Source organism: Chiroxiphia lanceolata, chromosome 2 (assembly GCF_009829145.1).
Source record: "Chiroxiphia lanceolata isolate bChiLan1 chromosome 2, bChiLan1.pri, whole genome shotgun sequence".
Lineage (NCBI taxonomy): Eukaryota > Metazoa > Chordata > Aves > Passeriformes > Pipridae > Chiroxiphia > Chiroxiphia lanceolata.
The window spans coordinates 58,608,423-58,635,881 of record NC_045638.1 but is presented as its reverse complement, the minus strand read 5'-3'; the positions used below and the strand labels follow the sequence as shown (position 1 = coordinate 58,635,881).

The following is a 27,459-nucleotide window of genomic DNA, read 5'->3' as shown; positions in this document are numbered from 1 at the left end:
TGCCTTATTTACCAACTATCCATTGCATTTTGCTATAGGCTCCAGCAATTTAAGCAAAATCAGGATGTTTTATGCTCTTATGATATTTGAGCAGTATTAAATCACTTTTCCTAAAACAGTGCTGAAGTGGGACCCTATTTTGAGCAATTCCTTATAAGCGAATCTTGTAGTTATGTAGCACTCTCATGATGACATTTCAATGTAGACTGTGATGCCATTGGTCCTATGTTTCAGGAAAAGGCTCACATGCCCATACAAACATGTACAATGAACAGAACAGCTCTGTTTTTTATGGGTTTAGAAATGTTTTTAAAGCAATGTTTATCATCTTTTTTTTTTTTTTTTTAAGCTTCAGATCTGCTAAGATTCCATGCTTCCACTTGGGCCAGAGGCTGCCATGATTTATTAGACAGCACTCTCATTTTTTATGTGCAGTTATGAATGCAGTGTTAATTAGACCAAACAACAAGACAGAACTGTGCATCACACCCTACATGCACTTTAGATTCTACTGACAAATAGGCAAGGCCATCTTCGTAATTTGTGCAACAAGAAAGAAAAAAAGAGTGGGTTACACTATAGCAATAAAAGTGGAAGTTAAAGGTATGAATACAGCATACAGATTATACTATCATTCCAGAGCAGACAGCAGAGAAGTCACAGTTGCCCATTTATGTTTTGACAGTTCATGCATCAGATGAGATCTGCAAAGAGGGGTACCACTGCCTGGGGAAAGTGAAGAACAGAATAGTTGCTGCTAAGTGTGAATTTAACAGTGCATTTATTATTTGAGCAATTTGCTTTTGGATAAGCTGGCAAAAAAGACTTTTCCATAAAGAAAAAAAATAGAAATTCAGATCGTGCAGGAAAAATATCACAGTCAGGCATGTTACCTGTCAGTTTATCTCTCTCTTACAGTGGTCCTAACCAGACACCTCAAAGGGAAATTCAAAAGCCATCAGATAGAGTCTTCTATTTTCTACCAGAATTAGACACAGGCTGGCATAGCCTGCTCAGCAGCTCTTACAGTCTCCAAGAGATGAGCAGTTTAAGCCTACACATATGACACTCTGAAAGATTTACACATGCCCAGGAGGATTCTGAAACACAGGAACGTGATTGTCTGAGTCTGAATGACTGTGTGATGGAACCTGGCCCATCCCGATCTGAATTCTCCACAAGCAAATGCCCCATGGGATTTGGCAGCTGGGTCAGAGGCTTTTCCCAACAGGCAGCTATGCTATTGCAGGAGCTAGGACAGCTTGCTCACACAGAAAGAAACTGCTGGGTACCAGAAGCTCACAATGCCTGACAGCCTTCCCCATTGTGTGAAAATTCATATAATATAAGCTGTCTTAGGTGCAGACTTAGTTTACCTAGCAGGAACAGCTGTATATGCTCACAGCATGTTCAGTCCTTTTGAAAATGTTGGTAAGTTTTAACTTCTGCAATGTCCTATAACTTGAACTATAAGCCTAATTAGGCACTGTGAGGAAAACAGGAATTTCCATTTTATTATTTAGTTCTGTCACTTTTAATTTTACTGAATTACAACTGAGCTCTATAATAAGGAGCAGGAAAAAGTTACCTTCTGTGCTCCTTTTTCTGGACCACTATTTCACAAAATTTAATAATATCTACTATTGCTCCTTTCCATTCTAAGGACACGGTCCCAAGAATTTTAATTTCTTTGATATAGGATCTTCCATGCTTTCCCCAAGTTCTCACCTGCTTTGCGATAACCTTTCCCGTATTAGGAACCTACTCATAGTGCAGTTTCTACCTTAGTGTACATCATCTTTTCTGTGTATTCTTCTATTTTTGGCTTGACACACATCTCTCTACATCAGGTTGAATTTTTCCATGAACTATAAGGTTCTTTCTGGCACTGATATTGCAAACGTATGGCAGGCACTATAAGGTATAGACATTGATTAAATTTTCTGCTTCAGTGACATGTTGATGTGGTGGATTGACCGTGGCTGGACATCAGGTGCCCACTAAAGCCGCTCCATTCACTCCCCTCAGCTAGATAGGAGAGAGAAAACATAATGAAAAGCCTGTGGGTCAAGATAAGAACAGGGAAAGATCACTCACCAATTACTGTCATGAGCAAAACAGATTCGATTTGGGGAAAATTAATCTAACTTACTATCAATCAAGTCAGAGTAGAGTAGCAAGAAACAACCCCCAAATCTCAGAACGTCTTGCCCCCACCCCTCCCTTCTTCCTGGGCTTAACTTTAATCTCAAATTCTCTACCTCCCCCACCGCAGTGGCACCGGGGGTTGGGGAATGGGGGCTGCAGTAAATTCATCAGCATTGTCTCTGGGGTTCCTTTCTTCTCTGGGGAAGGACTCACACTCTTCCCCTGCTCCAGTGTCTTCCCATGGAAGACAGCCCTCCTTGAACTTCTCCAACACGTGTCCTTCCCATGGGCTGCAGTTCTTCATGAATTACTCCAGTGTGGATTCCTTCCATTCCCCTGCTCCAGCTCTTCCATGGGCTGCAGGTAGATCTCTGCTCCCCCATGGACCTCCACAGACTGCAGGAGCACAGCTGCCTCACTAAGTTCTGCACCACGGGCTGCAGGGGAATCTCTGCTCTGGTGCCTGGAGCACCTCCTGCCCCTCCTTCTTCACAGGCCTTGGTTCCTGCAGGGCTGTTTCTCTTATGTATTGTCACTACTCTCTCCACCTGCAAAGGCACAGGTTTTTTTCCTCCCCTTCTTAACTCTGTTATCCCAGAGGCGCTACACCATTACTGCTGGGCTCGGCCTTGGCCAGTGGTGAGTACATCTTGAGCTGGCTGGCACTGGATTTGTTGGACATGGGGGAAGCTTCTGCTAGCTTCTCACGGAAGCCATTCCTGTAGCCCTCCCTGCTACCAAACCCTTGCCATGCAAATCAAATAGAATCAATTTGGACATCTTGATGCTCGCTGGCAGAAGGACTTGAAATGAGCCAAATGAATGGGCCACAAGGCAGAAACACATCTCCTTGGGTTTTACTCCAGTTGTAACTGTAATTTGCAAATTTTCTCATCTTGCTTCTCAGTCAACTCCTTCCTACATCACAAATGTACAGGGAGGTCACCCACTGTGAGCTGTTTGTGATGAGATGTGATCATTTAATCCTCTGTTTTACCTTCTGTTTCCCAGTTAATTTTAAATTCATGTCATTTCTTCATTCTTCACTTGCTACAGCTTGATTTTTTTCTCATAACCTTGTGTGAGACATTTCAAAAGTCCTCTGAAACCTCTTGATAACACATTTTCTGTGAGCATGGAAGACACAGACAAAGGAATGATGTCTAAGATAGAACAAACTGCAGGTTTCTTGCTGGCACAAGGCACCTTTGCAACTCAGAGAGAAGGTAAATCTTGTGTGCATCTATTCAGGTCCTTAGGGGGCTACTGTCTTAAAAGTACATATAAGCAGCTTAGGCCCACCTGTTCTTTTGCTGACCTTGAGTTTTTTCTCCACACTTCTCACTTTCTCAATTTTTCAGAAGACAGAATTCATACTCCATGCTTCTCGTTTTCAGGGCTCCTTGTGTCTGTGGGTTGAATCCAGCTTCTGTAAGCAGAGGGAAACAAACCAGGGCAGACTGGGTGAGAATTTGCAGGTACTACAGAGAGTAGTAAAACTACTCCTCTGCCTTCTGGAAACACCCATTTTGAACCATGTTATGGTTACACAGCCTGCTTCCAGAGTATTTCATCAGTGCACTGTATGCTCAGTTAGCATACCTACATCCTTTTGTCTCCATCATTCTGATGAGCAACCTCCTGGCTTCTAGGAGTGTGAAGCCACACTCCCTGGCTGACAACTACAACCTGTGCTACTCAATTGTGCCCCAATTCTGTTATTCCCTTCCTCATATACTTTCCATGCAGTGCCTCAAGCACTCCTCATACCCTTAATACGTTCAAACAACAAATTTAATCATGAAGTTAATGAGAAAGAGCATTTTTCATTCCCCCTAAAGCTGCAAGCTTTCTTGAAATCCTCATCCAAACCCCATTTCTTCAATCATCCCTTGTTTAGGAACTGCAAGCTTGCAACCATCACAATCATCACAATCCTTTCACACATGAACATACACTTAAAATCTGGCAGCACATGGTTCTGTGCCACAGCAGTTTGTACTAGCATGTCTTCTGACACTTCAGTCTTCCTAGATAATACCTCGACTTCATCACTGAGGAGAACAAGTAAGACTGTGGCAGGTGCATCCCCATCAGTGAAAGCTGATATCAAGGAATTAAGCTTTCCCAGAGTACATTTATCTTCCCTCTTTCATCGATTGATCCCTACTGATAGGGCAGAGGCAATAACACTGGCTGTTGAGTATAAAAACAGTCTTTTTCCATAAAAATTCAGGCACTTGGCCATTGAATGCTATGCACTTGTCTCTCCCACACAATTGGTCTCCTTTATTGATTTTGATAGGACAAATTTCCAGATTCTCTGGAGGCTAGTAGTTTAAGAAACCCCTTGCATCTTTGGTGTTTGGTCACATTGCTTTGAGTTTAGGGCTTTCTTTAGAACTTTTTATTAATATTTTAACAGTTTGTTTGCCATTCTCCATGTGTTACCTAAAAGTGCATCCAAAAAACCTTGGATGCCCACGCTGCCCGCAATACCTTACATCCTATACCACATGGTGTACCAAACACAAGCATTTGGTACCATCTCCTCGGCTTCCCCTTTGCCTTAAAGCAAAGACCTCTACTGTAAAAACAACTGTTTTGTAAAAAGACCCTTTGAAAAGCAAACTTTGACTGCTACTGCAAAACAGGAGGTTCCTGAACTCTTCTAGCTGGTAGCAACTGTTAGAATTGAACACACATGCTGTGTCCTGCCTCATACAGGCACAACAGCTCCAGTCAGCTTGCTCCCTGCTGAAGGGCATCCCTTCAGAAAAGGGAGAGCACAACTGCGTTGAGGCAATTCAAATAAAAGCCTTAATTTAGTAAAATTGTTTAAAGTCAGTCTTTTGAGTACACTGTGCAGATGGCCCACTGTCAAAATCTGTATCTCCCTCCACTAGCTGAAGCGGTAATAGCCCTAAAGTACTATTTGAGATAATGAACATGACAATATCCCAAGATACAGGTCATGGTCCCATTCATGTCTTGAGGCTCTAAAAATCTGCTCTGTCTGTGTATCTGTAGCGGCTGCAAGAGCTGGGCATAGCATTTCACCTGGGTGAAAGCCTGCTTCATCTTACCAGCACACACGGCAGCTGCTTGTTCTGCAGCGCCACGTTCCACACCGCACTTTAGGGATGCTTAAAACTAATTTATCATCCAACTAGGCACAGCATGGGCTGAGCAGCAGAAAGGACTGACATCTCTAATTTGGTACAGGGACCGCTTTAAAGTTGCTGCCGCAGCCTAAAAGGAGAAACTGAGTGGGGAAGATGCTTCTCCACATTTTCAGACTTGGAGCTGGAGCACACAAGGGCACTGAAGGCACACGTTCAGCCCTGTCCATGGCCCACTGCCTGAAACATTACAGGCTCCTGTGTACCCTCCTGAAGCCTTGCAAAATGTGAAACAGAATAAAATTCTTCCGTGTACTCTTTTCCACACAAAATCAAACTAGGGGAGAAATAGGGAGAAAGACAGGCAAGAGGCTAAAAGGGCGAGCACACCCCATCAGAGAATGATGATCAACACAGGGAAGGGGATTGAGAGGCTCTAAAGCAAGGTATGCAATTCAGACAAGTTTCATGCCTTTTTCTGAAACTGGGATGTGGGCAATTCTACTTTTTTAAAGTTATTGTAAACAATTGTCCTTTTCTTAAAAGTACTGTAAAATTACCTAATGACAGTTTTTAACTTATATTCCCTGCAAACTAAATATTATTTTTAGTTAAAATGACAGAGACTAAAATACTCATATACAGGAATTTCACACTTACTGGGATCTACCTGTACAGTGATTCCTGATAGGTGATGGAAAATTGCTTGAAAAAAAGTAAAAATCTTAGTGCTTCCCGGAGGAACAGGCATGTTTTCTGCCAGTACTGTAACATATTTCTGCACTCATTCGGTGTTGCAAATTGAATCAAAACAAAGGTGTGTAAGAGGCAATTTCAGCACTGTTCTCTGTATAATCCCAACAAATGACGGTACAGATCAGCACTGGCTTTGATAGGACACTGTCACTTCAGGAGATACCCAAAGCAGCCCATCAAACCTACTTTATTCTCCATTTTCTAGGACAGTGTGAAATATTCTTCTGCAAACTAAGTGCATATATACACCTTGACTGTTTTACAGGAAGAGTGTTTAAAGTAAGCACAGTGTAATTAAATGCCACACCATGAATCTATGTACTAGATAAGGCTGTTTCTAGCTATCGAACATTTTTATGTCTTCTAGAGACAGAGATTAAAATAGGCCTTAACATAATTGGTAGCAATGATCTAATAATTTCAGCTTAAAGGTAGCATTATTGTAGCTATAAAACAGGTGAGAATGCATTTAAATGCTGAATAGAATTGGTTTGTTAACTCTTGCTCAGATACTAGTGTGTTTAAGACACACTATTTTTTTATAAGCATATATGAAACTACCAATGACATTAAAAATAATCATTAGCAGGTTAAAAATGTCCAGCAAGCAAAAAACAGAAGATAAAGTTTTGCCCAAATCATATAGTTTAATAAGAATCAAACAAATGGTAGATTTTTAATGTAATTTATATTTTACACGAGTACTATACACTGGTGTGTGGGTACTTACAAAAATAGAAATAAAATCCCTCTCAGATCTTCTTTAACAATTCTTTAACCATTTTACTGAACATTTATGTACTAGGTGTTACAGAAAGCATTATAATAAGAAATCTTTGTATTTGAAGTGAATTGCTATTCATAGTTAGGCCTTTGCTTGAAGCCAATACAACTGTCAGTAATCACAAGAGATGTGAGACAGACCTGCTGTTCAACAGCACACTCAGCATCCCACTTCAACATGCTGGTTCCAAGTGAACAAAAAGGTTAAAAAAACTAATATAAACCAACTGTCAAAAAATTTAGTGGTTCATAACTCATTTTCAACCTGAATGAGAAAAACAAAAGCAAGTTGCTTTGCAGCAACCCAGTATCAAGGCATAACTTTTTTCTCATCCTCTATGAGCAGAATTCAAAGCAACAGTTCAGGTTTAAATGCAGGAAAAGTATAGAGGTGCATACAGAGACATAGTCTGAAGTTTTAGAAGTCTCAATTTCACATGGACGACTCCAGAGATTACCTAAACACACTCTGCTGGTATAATCCAAAGATCCCACACAAGATATTAACTTCTCAAACTGAAAACAATTCTTACAAAATTGAGCCAAGGCTTGATGAGTCTCTAATCAGGCCCATGAAATGGGAAAAAACATCTTTGGTCACTGCCTTTACATCCAAAACCTCCTGAAACTCATCAACTGTAAAACACACCCCGGTTGCTGTACGGGATTGATCTGCCCTGAAAATTAACAGAATGTAAAATATATGATACAACCACAGAATGTATCAAGCTGGAAGGGACGCACAGGGATCATCAAAGTCCAACTTCTAACCCTGCACAGGACGCCCAAGTATCGCACCATGTGCCTCAGAATCTTGTCCAAATGCTCCTTGAATTCAGACATGCTTGGTGCTGTGACCACTTCCCTGCGGAGCCTGTTCCAGTGCCTGGTAACTCTCTGGAGAACTTTTTCCTAATATCCAACCTAAACTTTCCCTGACTCAGCTTCAGGCTGTTTCATCATTCCTGTCACTAGTCACAGTGCCTCCCCTGTGCTTCCCCTCATGAGGAAGTTGTAACTGCAATGAGGTCTCCCCGCAATCTCCTCTTCGGCTGAACAGACGAAGTGCCCTCAGCCATTCCTCATACGGTTTCCTCTTACGACCCTTCACCATCTTTGTTGCCCTCCTTTGAACACTAAGAGCTTAGAATCTTTCTTATATTGTGGTGCCCAAAACTGCACAAAGGACTCAAAGCGAGACTGCCCCAGTGCAGAGCAGAGTGGGACAATCCCCTCCCTCGACCGGTTGGCGATGCTTTGCCTGATGCCCCCCAGGACATAGTTGGCCCTCCTGGCCGCCAGGGCACTGCTGACTCATGTTCAACTTGCCATCAACCAGGACCCCCAAGTCCCTTTCCACAGCACTGCTCTCCACCCTCTTGTTCCCCAGCCTGTAAATACAGAGGGTTGACCCACCACCCCAGGTGCAGAATCCAGAACTTTCCTTTGTTAAACTTCATATGGTTGGTGACTGTCCAGCCCTCTTATTTGTCAAGGTCTCTCTGCAGAGACTCTATGCCCTCCAGAGACTCAACAGCTCCTCCCAATTTAGTAGCATCTGCAAACTTGTTCAGTATCCCTTTCAGTCCTGCATCCAAGTAGTTTATGAAGATGTTGAAGAGCACAGGGCCCAAGATGGAGCCCTGTGGAACCCCACGAGTAACAGGTCACCAGTCTGATGTCACCCCACTCACTGTTACCCTCCGTGCTTGATGTGTGAGCCAATTGCTCACCCACCACATGATGCGTTTATCCAGCTGTGGGCTGGACATTTTGTCCAGAAGGATCCTGTCAGAGATTCTGAGTATCAAAAGTTTTACTGAAATCCAAAAAGATTACATCCGCTGACTTCCCTTGATCAACTTGGTGGGTTACCTTGCCATAGAAAGAAATCAGGTTGGATAAGCAGGACTTTTACGTCAAAAGCTGTGCTGGCTGTGACTGATGACTGCGTTGTCCTTCAGCTGTTTTTCAAAATGCATGTGTTAGTCCTTTTTGTAAGCCACTAGCATTTCCAAAATGCAGTTAGTCTGCTAAATATAGGCACCTAAAACTGGTCCTAAATCATTTCCTAAAGTTTTTTGGGTTTTATACTTTCTTTTTTCATCAACAAGAAGAGGAGCCTTAACTGACTAGACTACATTTTTGTGTCCAGAAATTACAGTAAAGGAAACCTATGTTAAAGATGGAAAAGAGCTAGAATTTGGCCCAAATCCATACCAGAGGCTACTGTGACAAGAAAGGGATTTGGAAAGTGAAGACAGACTCCTAGGAAAGAAGCTACTTAAGAAATTCCAGATATGTACTGAGGGACCAAGGTGGTAGTGGGAAAACCCATTCATAATAAGAAAAAAGATACCCAGTTAGTTTTCTTCAGTTTAATATCAAGTGGTGTTATAAACTGCTAAACCCAGACATCTTCACATTATTACACTTGATGCACCATAAAACAGGTTTATGTTACAGTGTAAGATTCACTACTATAAAACTTGCAGAGACCTTCACACACAAGTCTTTATTTTTTACTCCTCCCATTGGCATCCAAAGCCAGTAATTCTTATCTGTGTACAAACGGAGTATTTTCTTCTATCTTCTACAGTCACTTTCCAACCAACCAGTTCTAAACAGCAACACCAACACTCGTAGTGAGAAATCAACTAGTAAGTGCCACTGCAGTCATTTGCTCAAGTCACACACACTTCTTGCTGGATAGTTGGCTGTGGAATTTTACTGTCCTCTGTCTTTTCCTGCCCAGGAACCTGGCAGACAGTTTTCCGTTTGAATAACCGTAGACTTAACCGTAACAAGTCACTGTCCATTGCTGCAGAATTTGTGTAAGTTTGTTTTGTTGCACCCTGTTGAAAGGAAAATGAAAAATAAAAAAAGAAAGAACTGAAAGCAATGGCTTTTAACATGTAAACTGAGAAATTACTCTCAAGTACTCTCAATAATTAGAGGTTAAATCATACATATCCACAAGAAAAGACTTTGAGAATTAATGATTTTTCTATTAGCATGAAAGATCATAAAAATTCCAATGCAGTAGCAAATATGGCTAAAGTAATTTTTCTTTCAATTTCAACTTGAATTCTTAAAATTCTTATAAAAGTATACGGAATCTTAAGTAGGAGAATTATTCAACAATTGCCTTTGAAATTGTATTTTATCCAGTTACTTTTATTATGCATTCTCTAGATATAGAAAATGTATCTCTAGAATTTAAATCCCCAAATGAGAAGAAACAGCACTTACCTCTAGTCTCAAACTTAATCTCTCATTTTAAGTAAAAAATAAACACCCTACAACCTCTCTAAATAATAGTCTCTTAGTTATTTATAGGACTGGGTCTACTTCAGAACAACAAACACAAAAATTATCTCCCAAGAGAAACACTCTGCTTAGTGGAATCCACACTTGGACCAAGCACTGTAAGCAAAGTACTTGCCTTTTCGTTCTTCATTAGCTGCTTCCGAATTGCAGAATCCCTCCGAAAGCACAGCGCTTTACAGCAAGGACCCAGATTACTGAGAAGACCTGCTCTCTCTTCCTTTCGTCGAAGTGCAGCCATGTTCAATGCCCCCAGTTCATGTTCAAAAAGGTTTTCTGCATCTAGAAAGAATTCATAGTTGCAGAGATTAACATATACATGGTATTTTTGAACAGCAATATACAGTTATATGAAATTCCTTAAAATTTTACTATCTGTATTTCTGCCTTCTAAAAAATACCGAGGTTTGGAAAAAAAAGGATGTTAGAGTTTATAAAATAGCATTAACAAATCCTTTGCCATTCAAAGGGAAGGATGGGTATTCTTCTATTTAGCTTCAGCACTGGGAAGCAATTTTGAGACAGCAATCACTGAGAAGCCTAAAAATCAAGTGACAGGTCTGGACAGAAGACAGGGTATGATTTATGGTCAGACCTGTGCGATGGAAGAAAGGTGTTTACCACTTGCATTAATCATAAAGTAGTCTAATTTTCACTTCTCTGCAAGACATCAGATAACTGTACCAGTATCAACACAGGGTCTGTATGGCTAAACAGGAGTGAAATAGAACTATCTAGAATAATTCTTTCATATGTGGTGGATGAAACTAGAGAACAAGTCAACAGATGCTAATGAACTACCCCTTCCTACCATCTCACCTAATGCACTTGTTAACAATACTCAAAGTGACACCCCTCAGCACATTTACGAGGAGAAACAGTGAGCAGATCAAACACTTCTACATGAGATGGATCCTGAGGAGAATCTTGTTCTGCAACAAGTCTGTCTCTATGAAATGCAGACAAACCCAAAAAGAGTGGCTGGACCACATTTCACTGATTTATAACCCTTTTACAATAAATAGGAAGATTATGATATAATAGTAAAAAAAAAAAAAAGGTAAGGTATGTGGCTAAGTCCAATCCAGCTGCTTCTATATAGTAACTGGGTGTTCAGCAGGGAATTTAACACATCACCAGAGATGCCAAGAAATCTGGGAAAAATATAGCATCTAACTGCTACAGCAGTTTGGCAGTATACATACAGAAGAGGACAAAGATGCATTTTTAAACCACTCAGAATTTGGATGAAGCTCAGTAAGACTAGTTTCTAAACAAGGTGAAAAGAAACAAAAAAGTTACATGCAATGAAGGGCAGGTTAAAGAGAATTGCACTGAAGTCATCAAGACAACCTCAATGGTCCATCAAAAAATGGAAATAAGTGACAAGACACAAAAAGGTCACTTCAAAGGTAACACAGACAGCTTGCAGAGTCTTCCTGGGTGCCAGATGCTTGCTGAGCATATCTGGCAAGTAAGCCTGTCCATATCCTTAGAGGAAACAATTGAATATAATAGATAGAGGACAAGTCAGCTACAAATCTCAGTTCCATCATGTGCTACAGATCTTTGTTTCCAAAGAAAAAAATAATTTAAAAACCCCACCCCTAAACAACCTATCATTTCCTTTCTTTCTGCATTTCAGAGCATTACCATAAACTTTTCATCCTCAACAAGAACAAAGATGGGAACAGCAAACTCAGGAATGAGAGAGGGAAACAAATTATACCACCATGAAAAAGTCCAAAGTGAAAATGCTACGTTTTCACTGTAACACACTCTGAACATATCCAGTTTGAATTAATTTACTTTTTAGGGCATCATATTTGTGCCTTTCTTTAGAATACATGTGCTGTGGCTGTGTAATCACTACACAAAGAACATTCACCTGGCAGGTTACAGAAGAAGTTCTTACATTGAAAGCCTGCTGGCAGTTCTATGTGTAGCAACTTTGATGCACGAGACACTGCACACATCAAAGGGGCATCAACAGAGGCACTTCAAATCCCCCTTCCTCTCCAGAACAAAGTTCTGCTGAATTTGAGTACACTTAGGACAGTCCAGAGGCAGTGCTGGAGAGCCCCCTATTATCACTAAGGACTTTGTTTATTTCTAGGGAAGCATGCAAGGATCGCTGAGATTATTTCGGGTATCATTTTAAACAGCCAGGTACAGTGATTCTGCAGTGCAGTACAAGGAATCCCTGGTAAAAAGCATTCAATTATATAGCAAAATTAAAGCTTACAGGGAAAGAGACATAGTCATACCTTTATTATATCAGTTTGTATCCTCAGGAAGACTCAATATTTATTGACTTGGAAAAAAGAAAGTAGAAGCACTAGCAACAGCCCAGGATTAAGTTATACAACTCAAATGGCTCAAACATGATGGAGATTAGCAGGACTAGGATAAATTTTGGATTAGGGTTTTTTTTTCCCACTTATCTGAGACTGTGAGGTTAACAAGACAACTGCATGAAGAATAATGTAAAGAATTGAAAAGTATTGTTTCAAATTAAGAACTAGAATATACAGAGTAAAAAAACCAAAAAGAACATGAGCTCCACAGATACTATTATTTATAAGACATAATTTTCTAAATTTTAAATCATGCAATAATTTGCACAGAGATCTTAGAGAAAGCAAATATTTCATAGCCCTAAAACAACCATTCTACCATGCAATTTGTCGCAAGCGGCTCAACTGTTTCCTGTGACGCAAAGAGAAAAAATCAATATTCTTTCTCATGCAAAAGCCCTGCTTACACTACAGCATTGCAGTAAACAGCACTGATACAGTTCATGCCCATCCCATCTATTATGCATGTCTTATGACACACTTTGTCCAAATTCCAAAACTGTGTATTGAACTTCCCACTTTTAGCAGAGGTATAATATAAAAATTTCACTTAGTGCCTTCATTCTGACCCCAAAACCCCTATCTATGAATTCTAGAGAGGATCCTCAGAATAAAAATAAGATGATGGGCAGTAGACCTTAAGAGAAAATAAGAAATCTTATTTCTTTTTTGCGACATCACTACTAGTTCACTGAAGAAGATATTTAGCTCTCTAAAACACTACTGATACACTTTGGGCTGGAAAGCATGAATGGTCTCACAAAAAGAATATTCCGCTAAGATAAAATTTTTTTGTTTTGGTTATTAGTCTAGACCTCCTCATCACTGCTGGAATGAAAACACTAATTTGACTGACATGCTGCTGTATTACATCCCATAATTTTCACACAATACTCATTATACACTTTCTATAGTCTCTGAAACCTAAAATAATGAACTAATGCACATTTCATTAGGACTTTTTCACTAAGTACAAAAGACAGTTTAATCCCTGCAGAAATTACCTTTAGGTTTTTCTAACACTCTCTGGCAAGTCTCTTTTATTTTGGTGAAGAGCTCTGGTCCTGCCAATCGCTTGGAAATGCCAACTCTCAACATAACAGCACCTGGTGTAAATTTTAAGAGAGCAGCTCCAGGCTCACGTGGTTCTTTTGGCTGCTTTGGCATAAGACTGGACCAATCTACATCTATAACATCCACTGGATCTGCAAAGACATTGACAGAGAATAAGTTATCACATTTGATTAATTTCATATGCTGTGTACATCACTGCCTCCTAAAACAAATATATATTGGATGAACACTGTTTTAGTTCTCTTGGGCTCTGAAGGTAAAAATGCCCAAACTCACTTAGGTGGAAAAAAGGAGTATAAAAATATAAAGCTTTGTGGATTACAAAACCAAACCAAACAAACTACCACTAACATCTGCTTAATTTTTATTGTAATCCCTGTGCGAAAGGCTGCTCAGACCCTGCTTAGCCTGCAGATTTGGACATATCACTGACACATTCACAAAAGTTACAGTACAACTAAACATGCTAAAACGGACTGAAATTAAATGCTTTAAAAACTAGTTACTATTTCAACTCTGGATGCTGGATTTTTTTTTTTTTTTCAAAAGAAAGATATACTATTTATTGTGTTTCTCTAGTACATTTATCATAGAAAATACAAACACTGATCATACAGCCCAGATTACCCAACTGAACTTAAGACAATTAGAAGATCCCATGCTTCCCAATCCATTTGGAAAACACTGAAGCACAGATAGAATCTGATCATAAACTGCACTCCTAATTCAGAAATACTGTCAACACCACAACAGCATTATATACAAACTGATCTATTCTTTATATTCAAATAATCATAAAGGGGGGTTGATATACTTTTACCAGGCATCTTCTCATCCTCCTGTTGATCCTCACGCTTTTCAGCATCACCTGCCAGAATTTCATCCAGTTCATCATCACTGATTGGCTCATATTCTCCAGCACCAGAACCCAGTGACTGTACATCATTAGTCTTTGTTTCATCCTCTCCTCCTACAGAGACAGATACATACTGTCACTTTAAAGCAATCATATTCATTTTCTAAACACACTTTAAGCTGCCTTAAGACAAAAAGGTTTAGTAAACTAAACTGTTAGCTTTTAGGGACAAGTATATTCATCATAAAACCAGGCATTAACTCAGAGAAGTTATTTCTCCCATACACAATGCGGCAGTTTGAATTTTACATACATCAGTCATTTTTTTTTGGTGCAGTACTAGTCAAACTGCACACAGATGGCCATATTCACAAGAAACATGTTGATTAACTGGTATCTGACACGTAATTTATAATACAAATTTAAGTTAGTGCCACAAAGTCTTTCAGGTGCTTTTGCACATTAATCTAAATTCAGGATTCAGTCCCAAGGCTCAAGGAGAAGTAACAAAACTCCAAACTACAAAAAGGTAATAGATATCTTGAATGAAAAAATCATGCACAGAGTTTTTAGACTCTTTGTGGCAGTCACAAAAAGAGCTTTTAAGCCATGTCAACTTCCTCTAGTTGTTGTTACCCTCCCATGCATCCAGACAGTATATGCGTATTACAGATACCAGTGCTGTATGTGGAAACGTTCCTTAAGACCTGTGAACACAAGACACTCAAACATTGTATTTTGCATTTCACGAAAGGAACATCTGAAGGCATTCTGTCACCTCCAAGACTAAAAGATCTGACTCAAGCATTCAAAAATCCTATTGTTCTAAACTCAGGCTTTCCTATGGTTCCGCACCATGGTACTGGCAATGAGTTGTGCCACACAAACTGGACAGAAATCACGAGGATCCTCCCCTGTGGATGACTATTCTAATATCTTCCACCTCCCTTAGCCAGAAGGGAACCTGCTTCCATTTTAAGTTCCCCCCTCACTTTTTTTTGGCTTGCCTTCATAAAAGCTACAGAGGGAGAAGAAAAAAATAAAATCACCTCAATTAACCTAAAAATCAGCATGGAAAAAGCAAATAAAATACATGCTAGCAGAGCATAAATTAACTACTCAGACCACCTGGTAATGGTTTGGAGGAAGCATATAGCATATATGAGGAAGCATATACTCATTATTTAAGCCCACTCCTAGAGCAAACACATTAAGGTTCAAAACATTACAATAATTTTATTATATCCTGACACATTTTGTTAGAATATATACTACAATAATTCATCCAAGTAAATACCAGATACCTCCTTAATATTATCAGACTTGGAAATTGTATTTAGTTTTCTAACAAGTTTTTCCTTTTTAGAAAGGAAAGTAAGGTGTTCTGCACCAGATTTCATTTTGTGTCTTAGAACTTAAAATATTCACTGCCTGTATGATCCACCTTCTGCATCCACACTGATCTACCAGATACACCAGCTCACCAGCACTACCTGTTTGGACCCATTCAAAAATTTGGTGTATTAAGCAATTAAAAATAATAATTCATAATTGCAAAATACATAAAAATTTTAACTTTGAGTCAAAGTTTGATAATTTATGGACTATAATCCTATCTTTACCTTTACCACTCTTTTGTGGAGATATACTTTCATAATAATTCTGCATTAAACACTCAACACACTACTCAGCTAAAAGGAACGATGTAAACAGGAGTTACAAACTAATGAAAGACAATGAAATACACTAAAGCTTAGAAAATCATAAACATGCTATATACAGCATGCTTTAATAAAACAGAATGCCATCTCATATTTTACAAGAGATATTTTTCTAAAAAAAAAAAAAAAAATCCTAAATATACCGTAACTTCCCACAGATGATAATTTTAAGATAATTAAGAACACAATCTTTGAAAAACAGACAAAAGAATACACGCTAAAATACGCAGAAGTCTGCTGAAAGGCTGAACCTAAGAACACATTTAACATCCACAGCCTGTTTAGTTACAGGTGCCCTCTTGGAAACAGGTAATGTATCTAAGAATAGTCTTTTATTATCTCTTTTCTGAAGCTACCACACTGTACGCTCAGATTTACTCATGTACCACTCCTTTCCTCTAGCTTAAAAATAGTTGATCTGTCTATTATAGTAAGACAGAGCAGATCTTTCGAGGCTCACTCTAAATACAATCTTTGTCAAGTGCTTCCACTTCAGAGATAATCTCCATAAATGGAATTTTCTCTATTGTACTGGTCAACCCTAATGACCACTTTGTGAGTAAGCATAAAGAGGACACAAGTAACAAATATTTCTCATCATCCTCTTGAGACAGCATTTAACTGCCCAAATTAACAATTAACACTACAGATAATTCTTATTAAGAATGCAAACACAATGAGCATAACCATACCATATATGAGTTATTCTGGGTTTAGACTCATTTCTTTCTTGCTGTTGATATGGGTTAGAAGTACTTCCCAACTTCCTATCCACGCAAAGCTCAAGCTTCTAATCCATGTGACAAACTCTTAAAGTCTGTCAATTGTTTGCCCCTTACTTACTTTATTTGTCAATCCTAAGCTCATCTTCCCCAGGATCAGTAAGGCCAGCAAACTGAAGCCACACTTACCTCAGGAAAGCTATTTTTGGACTGTTGTGCTACGCCATACATATGTTTCACCTGCTAATCAGACAACCATTTCTATGATAATAGGGTTCTGCAGAAAAAAGCCCCAAAGAACAGTTCCAAGTCGACACTTTTTTTTTTCCCTTCACTCATTACCTATCACTTCCAAAATAAGAAATAGATCTTACAGTGACATAACCAGGTAATCAAATGTTCATGTTATCCTTTAGCAAACTGCCTATTCAGAAACATTACACCTTGGTGAAATTATATCTTAGATAACTTATGCTTCTTTTCCTCAAGACTTCTTCAGAAATTAACAGACAACACTAACAACAATTAACACTATGGAAGATGCTCATCAGATTTCTCTTATTGTGCCTGCTTCCACAGTAGAGAAGCTGGAGCCAACAAAACTTTGAGTAGAAAATCATTCTGATATAGCTCAGTTCAGCACAATGCTAACAGAGAAAGAATAAAATATTTGTCAGCCCGGGTTCTTTCCCAGAATATCTCACCTTCTAAACTCTCTACCTTTTCGGCCTCATTTCCATCTTCAAAACCTTGTAAAGGTCCTAAATCCTTGTCTGTTTTTTCCTTCTCTGAAGCTGCTGAATCCCGACAAACTCCATCAAACTCCTTTTCGTGATCTCTGTCCAGTTTTGTTTCACTATGCTTTGTTGATTCCTTTTGAGAAGAGATGTCAAGAGTTCTCTCTCTCTCTCTTTCAGCAGTATCAGGTAGTTGTCTGTCTCTTTCTCTCTCCAGCTCCCGTCTTTTCTCCCTATCCCTCTCTCGCTCTCTGAGTCTCTCTCGTTCCCGGCTCCTTGGCCAGTCTTTGTCAACATCTCGGTCCCAGTCTCTCTGTCTTCCCTCTCTCCTGTCTCTCTCTCGTTCTCGATCATGGTCATGTCGATCTCGGTCCTGAAGCCTTTCCCTGCTATCAAAGGACCCAGATCTGGAATGGACCTGACGATCTGATTCAGGAGAACTTCTTCTTGAACTGTGGCTTCTTGAATCTTGACGATCTGGATAAAATATTTTAAATATAAGCATGACTATGACACATAAATGTAATTTTACTACCCAAAACATTTTAAATATTCAAGTATGAAAGTATATTTCTCAAAAGCATCATTTTCAAATAAATAATGCTTTCAGACTGCCTATAGATTTAGAATCACTTAAACATGAGGTAACTTCTCCCAGTTCCAAAAATGAATTGCAGTGGCTACTTTTTACTATGACAGAAGCCAAACTGAATATACACAATCTTAACTCAGAAATTTAGGCAAGGAAAAAAAAAAGAATCACCTCAAAGTTCATATTTTTCAAAACATGTTTTCTAAAAGCTAAGAATGCCTTAGTTAGCAAATGATGAATTCAGAAAAATAATTTCAGGCATGTAGCCATGAGGAGAACAGAGAGTAGAAATGCTTTAAGAGGAAGAAATTTCCCTAGTGATGCTGTTTAAATTTTAAAATATTTTACCTATTTTTTTATACATGAAGTGCACAAATAAAACAAGTCAACTGTCATTATTTTGATTTGGAACAAAGATGATTTCCATGTGCACTGAAAGTATGCCTAACAAGAACCACAACAGATTTACCTAATTTTGCACAATTTCAGGAATTTCCAAATAAAAAGTAATGCTAATAATGAATTTAAGCACATAATTTAGATGATTAAACTACCTCAGTGTTCTGTTAGCACAAGTATTTTCTCTTTCCATGAGGTTTTTTGTCCTACAAATTACTTTATTCCCCAGACAGAATGAACTGAATCTGAGTCAATGTTTTGGTATAAACAAAATGGTAATCCTGCCGCTGAGGATCAGCTTCTCAAGTGTGGTAACACTTGCAGGACTCTTAATTCATTCAGTTTTACAGTGAATGGCACCTCCCTCTCCTGTCACGCTAATTAGAGCCATGCAGGAATCATTTGGGATTTGTACACAGAATGACAGTCAGTCTCACTAAAATGTATCTTTTTACCTGAAGATGTGCTGCGACTGGGTTCCCCTCGCTTCAACTGATCGATTCTGGACTTCCGTTCAGTGATTTCTAAGCTTTTCTTCTCTCTGTCCCTGTCCCTATCCCTGTCTCTAGAGCTACTGTGCAGGATCCTCTTCCGTCCAGTCTGGTCATCTCCACTGCGATGTGCTGACTCATTGGAAGGGGATCTAAGTCTGCTCGAGGCATGGCTCCGATTGCTACCAAGGCTGCTGCTGCGCTTCTGATCCACAGGTTTGCGGTGTGGTCCATCCTCTATAGTAACATGAGGGGCTTCCACCTTTTCTCCCCTCGTCCTGTGACTTTTTCTATGGGAATCATCAGTGCTTCTTTCTGGAACAACAATATCACCACGTTCAGGAACATCTTCATCTGACCAGTCACTAAATGTTGTATCTTCTCTTTTTGTGGGGACTTCTGCCACAGCTTTCTCAGGTGGTGCTTCAACCAATTCATCTTTAGTTACAGGAGGGGTTCTTGGGCCTTTTTTCTTTTTATGGTGTGGAACAATTTCTTCATCAGAAACTTCAGAATCACCCTTGGATCTCTTCCGCTTTTTCTCTACATTTTTCCTTTTTTGACCTTTCTTGGGTGAAAAGACCTGGCTTTCCTCAGTTGTCGATTCATTAGCGTACCTTTCCACCCCACTGTCATCATCTTTCTTCTTCTTTGTGGCCTTTTTCTGTACCTTAGACTTCTTCTTGCTGTCATCATGCATTCTATCAGAAGCATCTCTTTCTTCAGAGGGACGGTGTCCAAGATTTTCCTGAACCCTGGATCGGGAGCCTTCTGAAGCATCTGGTTGCTCTCTTTGCTTATCTGCTGAAGAAACCCTCTCTTTAAACTCCGGTTCTTCATAACGCCGGGAACTTTCCTTTCTGTCCGATTTTCGCTCTTCTTCTTTCCAGCGACTCTGCCGCTCTTCTGTAACGTGAGAGGGGCTCAGTGACCGGGATTCCTGTGGCCGCACAACCTGGCTCAGCAGTCTGTGCTTTTCATCTACAAAATGTGAAAAAGAATGTACTTCTATTGTTTAGGAAGGAGAAAGTGTGAGCATTTGGTATCTTCTGCATGCAAAATAAAGTGTCAATTAAAACATATAATCCATTACTTCAGTTAGATTTCCTAAATTTTTTCTACTGCTGCAGCAGTAACAGGCTATTTCCATTTTGGTGAACATGCATCTTAAACAGCAGATGTGGAAGACACTATCACCTGACAGACACAACACACAGTGACAAAATAAAAGACAAACAAGGATTCAGACAAATGGCAGAGTTCATAAAAATACGGGGAGGACACTTACAAAAACTTTCCCCGTGTTTTTCTATTTCAGATTGCAAGTTATTTTCCATAGACACAGGGAAAGCTGGATCCAGCTGCAGAGACAGCCCACTCCCACTTACTTTTATCATCTCCACTGTTGTAAGCATCACTATCAGGAGAGTGATCCCGGCGACGTTTGGGTGACTGACGAGGACTTGGACTGCTTTCGTTTCTGTGACGCTTCCTGCAGAACAAATATTTACCATCAAAGTTCTTCAGGAATCTCTGAATTTATCATCAATACAATCCCTGAAGTCTAAGCACCTCATACAGAAGACAATACATTTAAAGATGCCAGGAAGTTTTGTAGTTTTTTAAGCTATTATTCCAAAACTGAAAGTATGATCAGTTTTTTGAGCATAGTGTAAGACACCTTAAACCAAAATTCAAAGATTTAAGGCAACTACCTTTTTGCCAAAAAGTTACAAAAGACTATAAAGGTCAATTTTTCCTGTGGCAATGATCCTTGCAGCAAGCTGACCCCAGCTGGAAACTAAGTCCCCACCCAGGTGCTTCCTTACTTCATCCCCCTGTGGAAAGAGGGAGAACCCATATTACACTATTTATAGGAATCCACAATTCCCTCACACACTTATTTCCAAGCAAAGCAATCACAAGGGTAACACTGTTTTGCTCATTACTAATGGAACAATGAGAATTTTATTGCACTAAATCAAAAAAATGCAAAAAGCAAATCAGTGCTACACACTTAAAGGAAGCACCACACATGAACCTGGGATATTGTTCAGGCCTTCACTGGTAACCTTCTGGTATTGAAAATATAGCAGTGCAAAGCATAATGCATGTTTCACAGAAATTTGATGAATAAAGTCACAAATCCTGACCTAGTTAGCTGCTATTTGACTTTCAGGTTTCAAAAGGTACCACAGTCTTCTATTATGTTTCCAAGAATGCAAGCATTACTAGAGACAAGACCATGCAAGCAGACTTGAAAGGGAAAATGACATCGTCTGACACCACTGTTAGCTCCTGAGTAGCTCCATGATTCAGCACTAACAAAATATCAGATTAACTTCACCAGCATAGTACTGATTTGGGGGCCACCAGTATGTGCCACACAGATGCAGGGGAGACATGGCTCCAGACCAGGCCTCTGCATAAACAGGATGTTTTCTTCCTTATGATCCTCCCCTGTTTACTAACTTAAAGAATTCAACAGTAAAAGACTGTCCTTTTTTTTCTCCTTTGACTGAAGTAACACTTAGATCCACTCACTTGGATTTTCTTTCCTCATGGACATCTCTTGAGCTTCTTTCTTCTCGGATATCTTCTCTCTTATCCCTGCGGTCTTCCCTTCCTTTTTCCTTGTCATCCCAGTCTCTTTGGCGGTCTCTTTCTTTATCTCTGTCTCGACCTCTCTCCCTTTCGCGTTCCCGCTCCCGATCTCTTTCTCGTTCTCGCTCCCTTTCGCGTTCCTCACGCTCTCGCTCCCGCTCCTTCTCCCTCTCCCTCTCTCGTTCCCTTTCCCTGTCATGGTCCCTGTCTCGGTCCCGCTCGCGATCCCTGTCTTTGTCCCGCTCTCTCTCCCTCTCCCGTTCCCGAGCACGATCTCGTTCCAACTCTCTTTCTTTCTCCCTTTCTCTTTCCCGGTCTCTTTCTCTTTCCCTTTCTCGGTCCCTCTCCCTTTCTCGCTCTCTCTCCCGGGCCCTTTCATCTCTCCTGTCATCAGACCGATCCACCCTTCGCTCTTCTCTTCTTTCATCCCGCTCGAGATCATCACTTCGTCCTTGATGTCGTACGGGTGAGCTTGCCCTCTGGTCTGCAAAGAGAAGCAGGTTGGATTACCAAGTGTTAAAGGGATACGCACTGCTTCCACTACACTAATAAAAACACAAGAACCTTTGTTTTGGCAATCTAGATATTGGTTTGCATAAACTCCCTGCAGAAACTTGAGAATTCCCTTTGAGGATGAAAGAAGACAAAAAGCAGAACTAATTTTGAAAGATATTTCAATATTTAAGGAATGAGCTTTCCTCTGATAGTTACCAAAAAAAGAATTTATTTTCTACCAGATTTTTTCTGGACGGCTTCAGAATACAAATATATGTTTAAGAGCATAGCTATTACTATTGTATTACTCAGTGATTCCAAATCTGGTATAAGACCTCAAAAAGCTGTGAATGACACATATATGAAATGTTAAGACTTCTGCACAAAAATCTGACTTCCTAAACCTATCAGGAGTCACGTGCTTTACAAGTACTCAGACTATTTATAATACATAGTAAAAGCTTCTGCAAAATAAGAAATAATGGCCTATCTCATCACTGAAGGAGGTCCCTGCACAGAAATACACAACCAAACCCACAAGAGAGAAGCAAGGACGAGATATGGGAAGCAGAACTGCTAAAATTTTTCATACGTATTCACTGCAGAGTCTTAACAGCTTTAGAATCTGAGTTTTTCATTTTTCAAACAGTAGATTAGAGTCAGAGGGAAAACTAAACGGATGTAGAAAATTACTGATCCAGAAGGACAGTGCAATCTAATTGTACTTACTCTCCACAGACTTACTTACATATTAGTAATTACATTTTGGATATTTTTTGAGTTTTTCTATAAGTTTCGCCCACTTCATAGTAATTTCTATGTTCATGTTAGTAGTATTTGAGCCACAGCAAATCAATAAAACTATTTTCCTACAATATATATTAAGAGCACTTTACAAAAGAGAAAAAAATGGCATGAATGACGTTGGTATTTTTCGGTCCATTACTCTGAGGCTGAGAGTGCACTTTGCAGTAAACTGAGACAATGTCCACCAGGCAGGAGTAGGAGGAGTCTGGACAATACTAAATCAATAAAGTGTGCATTTCCATCGGTGTAATCAATTTTCATCTCTGAGTGAATTAACAATGATTTAGTGCTCCCCTGTTACCAGGTAAAATTAAAAGCCAACTTGAGTGACATTTCTGCCATGGATATAACACTTCTTTTTTAAAAAGGGAAATCATCAATCCATGCAGTCGGTTTGTTGAACAGGTTTCACATTCTTTTAATGGTGCCTATAACATTGTAATATGATTTACTGTGCTGTGCATACTAAGTATTAGATTTCATAAAGAAGTCCTGTAACTCTTATTTATTATGTCAGTTTTGTTGAAAAAACATCTATATGAAAGTCTTATATGAATCAAATATTGACAATTAGACAATTAGATGTGCATAGTCAGCACTTCTTACATGACTTCACTTTTTGAAGTGCTGTTTCAGTGGTTGTTTGGAACACTTACATATTTGCCCTAGTTGAAGAAAGACAGCTCAACTTTGCAAGCTTGCATTTTAAAATCACACTAAAAAGATTCTTTACATATCAGAGAACTAAGTACCAATCCAAATCTATCTCAATTTTTCTCGGAATGACGAATGTTAGAACTGTGGTCTAATTATGGAAACTGTGTCTTGAACTGTAACTCTGTGAAGGATTTACTCTTACAGAAGTGGTCTAAATTTTTAAGGAAGAGGACAATAAATTTTCAATTCAAGCTCTCTATATTTTTCTGCCCAAAGGGAAACACAATCCATTCAAAGCAATGAAATCCCTTGAAGAAGTATAGTTTGTTAAAAGACTACTTCGATGAATAAGCCCAGACGGTTCCAAAATCCAGCCATCCGGAGAAAGGACACAGTATTCATGCACACATTGCCAACGGAAGATCTTACTACAGAAGTTAACATACCAAGAATAGGACTAGTGTCGGTGTATGCTGTCAAATGAGTTATTTATGAATCAGTGATGTGGAGAAAGAACAAGAAAGGAAAAAGGAGGGAGAGAGAAACATACACATGTATACATATACATTTGACTACACATGTACTTGTAAAAATGTATATTAGAATACCTCTTTCTCTGTTGTCACGCCTATCCCTTTCACTATGTCTTCTTTCAAAGGAGGAATCCCTTGCTTGATCTCGACTGTCATAGCGATCCCGATCAGCATAGCTACTCCTTGATTCCCAGCTGTCATGGTAGTTTCCGCTACTGCTGTGACCATCAACCTGGGATCCTCTAGTCCCTCGACTTCCTAATAGAGATGCAGCAACATAAAACATGAGCTTCCACATGTAAGGAAATCCACTGATATTTATACCAACCAAAGCAATAATATCTAATAAACTTGAATTAGCAGTTCAGGGACAGGGATTGTAGCGTCAAATTCTACTTAACCAAGAACTCAAATTTCACGTTTTAATTGTAAAGTTCTTATTTTCAAACTGCAAAATCAAGACTTTATAAATCACCAGCCCCTGGTCATAGTACAAAGTCTCCTGACTAGAAATATAACAGTCCAAAAGACAGTTCACATTTATTCTGAGTAGGATGTAAGCTTGCAGATAGCACAGCAAGAATAATCAAAGAAAGCAGAGATCCCTTTTCCTGTAAAAACTGCATGTCATCTCCCTCATGAAAATGTCACAATAAGCCTGAAAAAGCAAAATGTATTACAGAATGATTAAAAGGTGGTAAGCGAAACTATTTTTTAAAGTGCATCAGACTTGTAAAAATATTGCAAAAGATTAAAATCCCATTTTTCGGGGGAACAATCAAGAAGGGACGGAGGGGTGTGGCGGAGAGAGGTGGGTGCATGTGAAAGATGGTTTTCAGGTATTAAGACATGTTGTTGCTTTTGAAAGAAGACAAAAACCTCACTACCCAGGGGAAAACCCAGGGTTGCAGAAACATTAGAGTGGTGTAAGGGTTAGGGTTTGTTTTAAAATGGCATGGCAGAAAATCCATGTTATGCTACTTTAATGAATGGAGAACACAGGAGTGCTATAATTTGAACAGTACTTTTAATTTAACAGCAATAGAACTGAACATAATTTTAAAAGTTTGAACTATCTGGTTTCTATAGCAAATATTAAAAAGGCAGTATGAATGGAAATATTCAATCTCTAATGATAGGGACACATGAATTTTTTAAATTATACAATACCTTTGTCAGATAATTCTGGTCCTCTGCCTCGACTTCTGCCAGTTCTATCACTTCTGCTCTCATTTCTGGACTCACTTCTGGAATCATTCCTTGTTTCAGCACGAGAGCTCTCCTCTCTGCCATGGGATCTTCCATAGCTGCGCAAGTCCTCTTGATACTGGTCATCCTTCTTATGGGCATCACGACTCTCTCTGTCTCTGTAGTCATGGGAATCCCGTGTGGAGCGTGAGTCTCTCTGATCACGACTGTCTTTGGTATCTCTGCTATAATCCCTCGTATCTCTGGAGTCTCGAGTATCTCTGGATTCCCTTGGCTCCCTCCGATCTCTGTTGTCTCTTGTGTCCCTCCGATCTCTTCCATCACGAGACTCTCTGTCATCTCTATGATCCCTGGAGGTACTCTGCTCTTGGTCATAATCGCGGTCATCTCTTGTTTCTCTTTCTTTTTCTCTTTTCCCTCTAGTTTCTGTAAAATGTTTAAAAGAATGTTATACACCTAGCTTGATCAGAGCAAGCAAAAACTTAGCACGCGGTACTAAAATAATATAGTAAAAAATACTTATCACACACAGTGAATCAAAATTAATATGTAAATCAAAGAAGATCGTGTTGGAAATCTATCTACACATTCAGTAAGCTTTAAAGATCTTACTGTGAATAGAAATCTCTACAAATATCTGACTGTTCAAAAGACAGTAAGTGTCATTAAAAAAAATTCAAACATACTAAAGAGTAAGCACATTTCAATAACTTTAAGGTAGGATCATTACTTTTCCAATCATAGGTTCCTCTCATTTTCTACACACGCTTCCAGAAAATTTGTGCTGTATTTAGACCACTTGCAAGGCCTCAATGCCCTGCTAAAGTTTGTTTGGTTTTTTTGTAATTACATATTTATAATACTACTACTACAGCAAGATAAGTTTAGAGCCAGTCTAAAATAAAGCTGACATATGTACTCTTTGTAATGTGTCTCCTGAGAGAAACAGCATGTTTGCTCATCACATATTGCTCCACCAGTTCTACAGATTTCTCGAGGGAATGACTGTTTCTTTGCATGCACCTCATTTAATGTCAATTAAAAAGACAATAGACAGAGCAATCAGTGAGGACTGGATTTGGGCACCTCACAGAAAAGAGTAATAGTTACTTATGAGTATCCTGCTGAGAAAACTACTTCCTAAACTGACACCATCACTGCATTACATAAGAACGACCTAGATATATACCTACAGTATCTTTACAATCAGTCCAGCCTACATAAGCAGTCCTATCAGGAATACTCCTATGCACTGTCCCTGAAAACAGCACCAACAGCATAGGAAGAGTAAATACAGCTGGTATTTTCTTCACCCCTAGACATTGGGATGGGTGCAGGCAAATGATTTTCAATGATTTGAAAATCAAATTTCAAAATGCAATTTGCCAACAAACAAAAATTATTCTGAAGTGCCATTTTTTATTCATACCATCCCGCCTTTCGTGGCGCCTATCATGAGACTGGGAAGTCCGATCACGATCATGTCTTCCCTTTTCTCTTCCAGGAGATCGGTGTCTTGAAGGACTTCGCTTCCTCTGAGGTGGGGAGGAAGAATGTGGGGGATAGGGAGAAGATGATCGCCTTGCAGGCGGGGAAGTTGTCCTTTGATAGGATGGGGAAGGAGTTCTTTTGCGGTGTGGGGAAGGAGAATGTCTTTGAACAGAGGAACCTGACTGTGATGAAGAGGAATGATGTCTGGAGGATATGGGAGAATGATGCTGACCTGACGGGGAAGCAGATCTGCAAGAAAGAGTTAGAACAGGCATAAGTGTAATAATTTGACTTGACAGGTTCTTAACATACCATATAAAAAAGCAATGAAAATAATTTGCCTATTCTCTACCCTCTGATGTTTCTACAAAACATCAAACCAGTTTTCCCTTTAGGTTGCCATGGATACACCTCCAAAATATGCTTATCTTTAAATTATTATTACTTAATATTCAAGAACAATTTGTCCAATCAAAATTATATTACATAGCTACCAGAATGCTTTCCTGGGGAAGAGAGGGAGGAGTCAGAAAAAAACTACATTATTTCTCCCTCCATCCCCAAATCAAGAGCCGCTG

The 27,459-nt window shown here is 39.3% G+C and overlaps 1 protein-coding gene across 7 annotated transcripts in view; it reads right to left on the bottom strand.

The window, feature by feature from the left end:
* Positions 1–9,172: 9,172 nt before the first annotated feature.
* Positions 9,173–27,459, bottom strand: part of ZC3H13 (zinc finger CCCH-type containing 13) — a 45,751-nt gene continuing 27,464 nt past the window's right edge. For 4 of the 7 annotated variants that reach the window (XM_032678012.1, XM_032678013.1, XM_032678009.1 and 1 more), the window contains 12 exons: positions 26,820–27,130; positions 25,352–25,816; positions 24,257–24,439; positions 22,849–22,855; positions 21,630–22,184; positions 20,474–20,577; positions 19,050–20,066; positions 17,571–18,080; positions 14,382–14,537; positions 13,498–13,698; positions 10,255–10,418; positions 9,173–9,664 (listed from right to left, as the gene is read on the bottom strand). In XM_032678012.1, coding sequence (XP_032533903.1) covers positions 9,494–9,664; positions 10,255–10,418; positions 13,498–13,698; positions 14,382–14,537; positions 17,571–18,080; positions 19,050–20,066; positions 20,474–20,577; positions 21,630–22,184; positions 22,849–22,855; positions 24,257–24,439; positions 25,352–25,816; positions 26,820–27,130 — 3,844 coding nt within the window. In that variant the 3' untranslated portion in view covers positions 9,173–9,493. The remainder of the gene's footprint in view (positions 9,665–10,254; positions 10,419–13,497; positions 13,699–14,381; positions 14,538–17,570; positions 18,081–19,049; positions 20,067–20,473; positions 20,578–21,629; positions 22,185–22,848; positions 22,856–24,256; positions 24,440–25,351; positions 25,817–26,819; positions 27,131–27,459) is intronic. The other 3 variants (XM_032678010.1, XM_032678011.1, XM_032678015.1) reach the window with 3 other exon arrangements.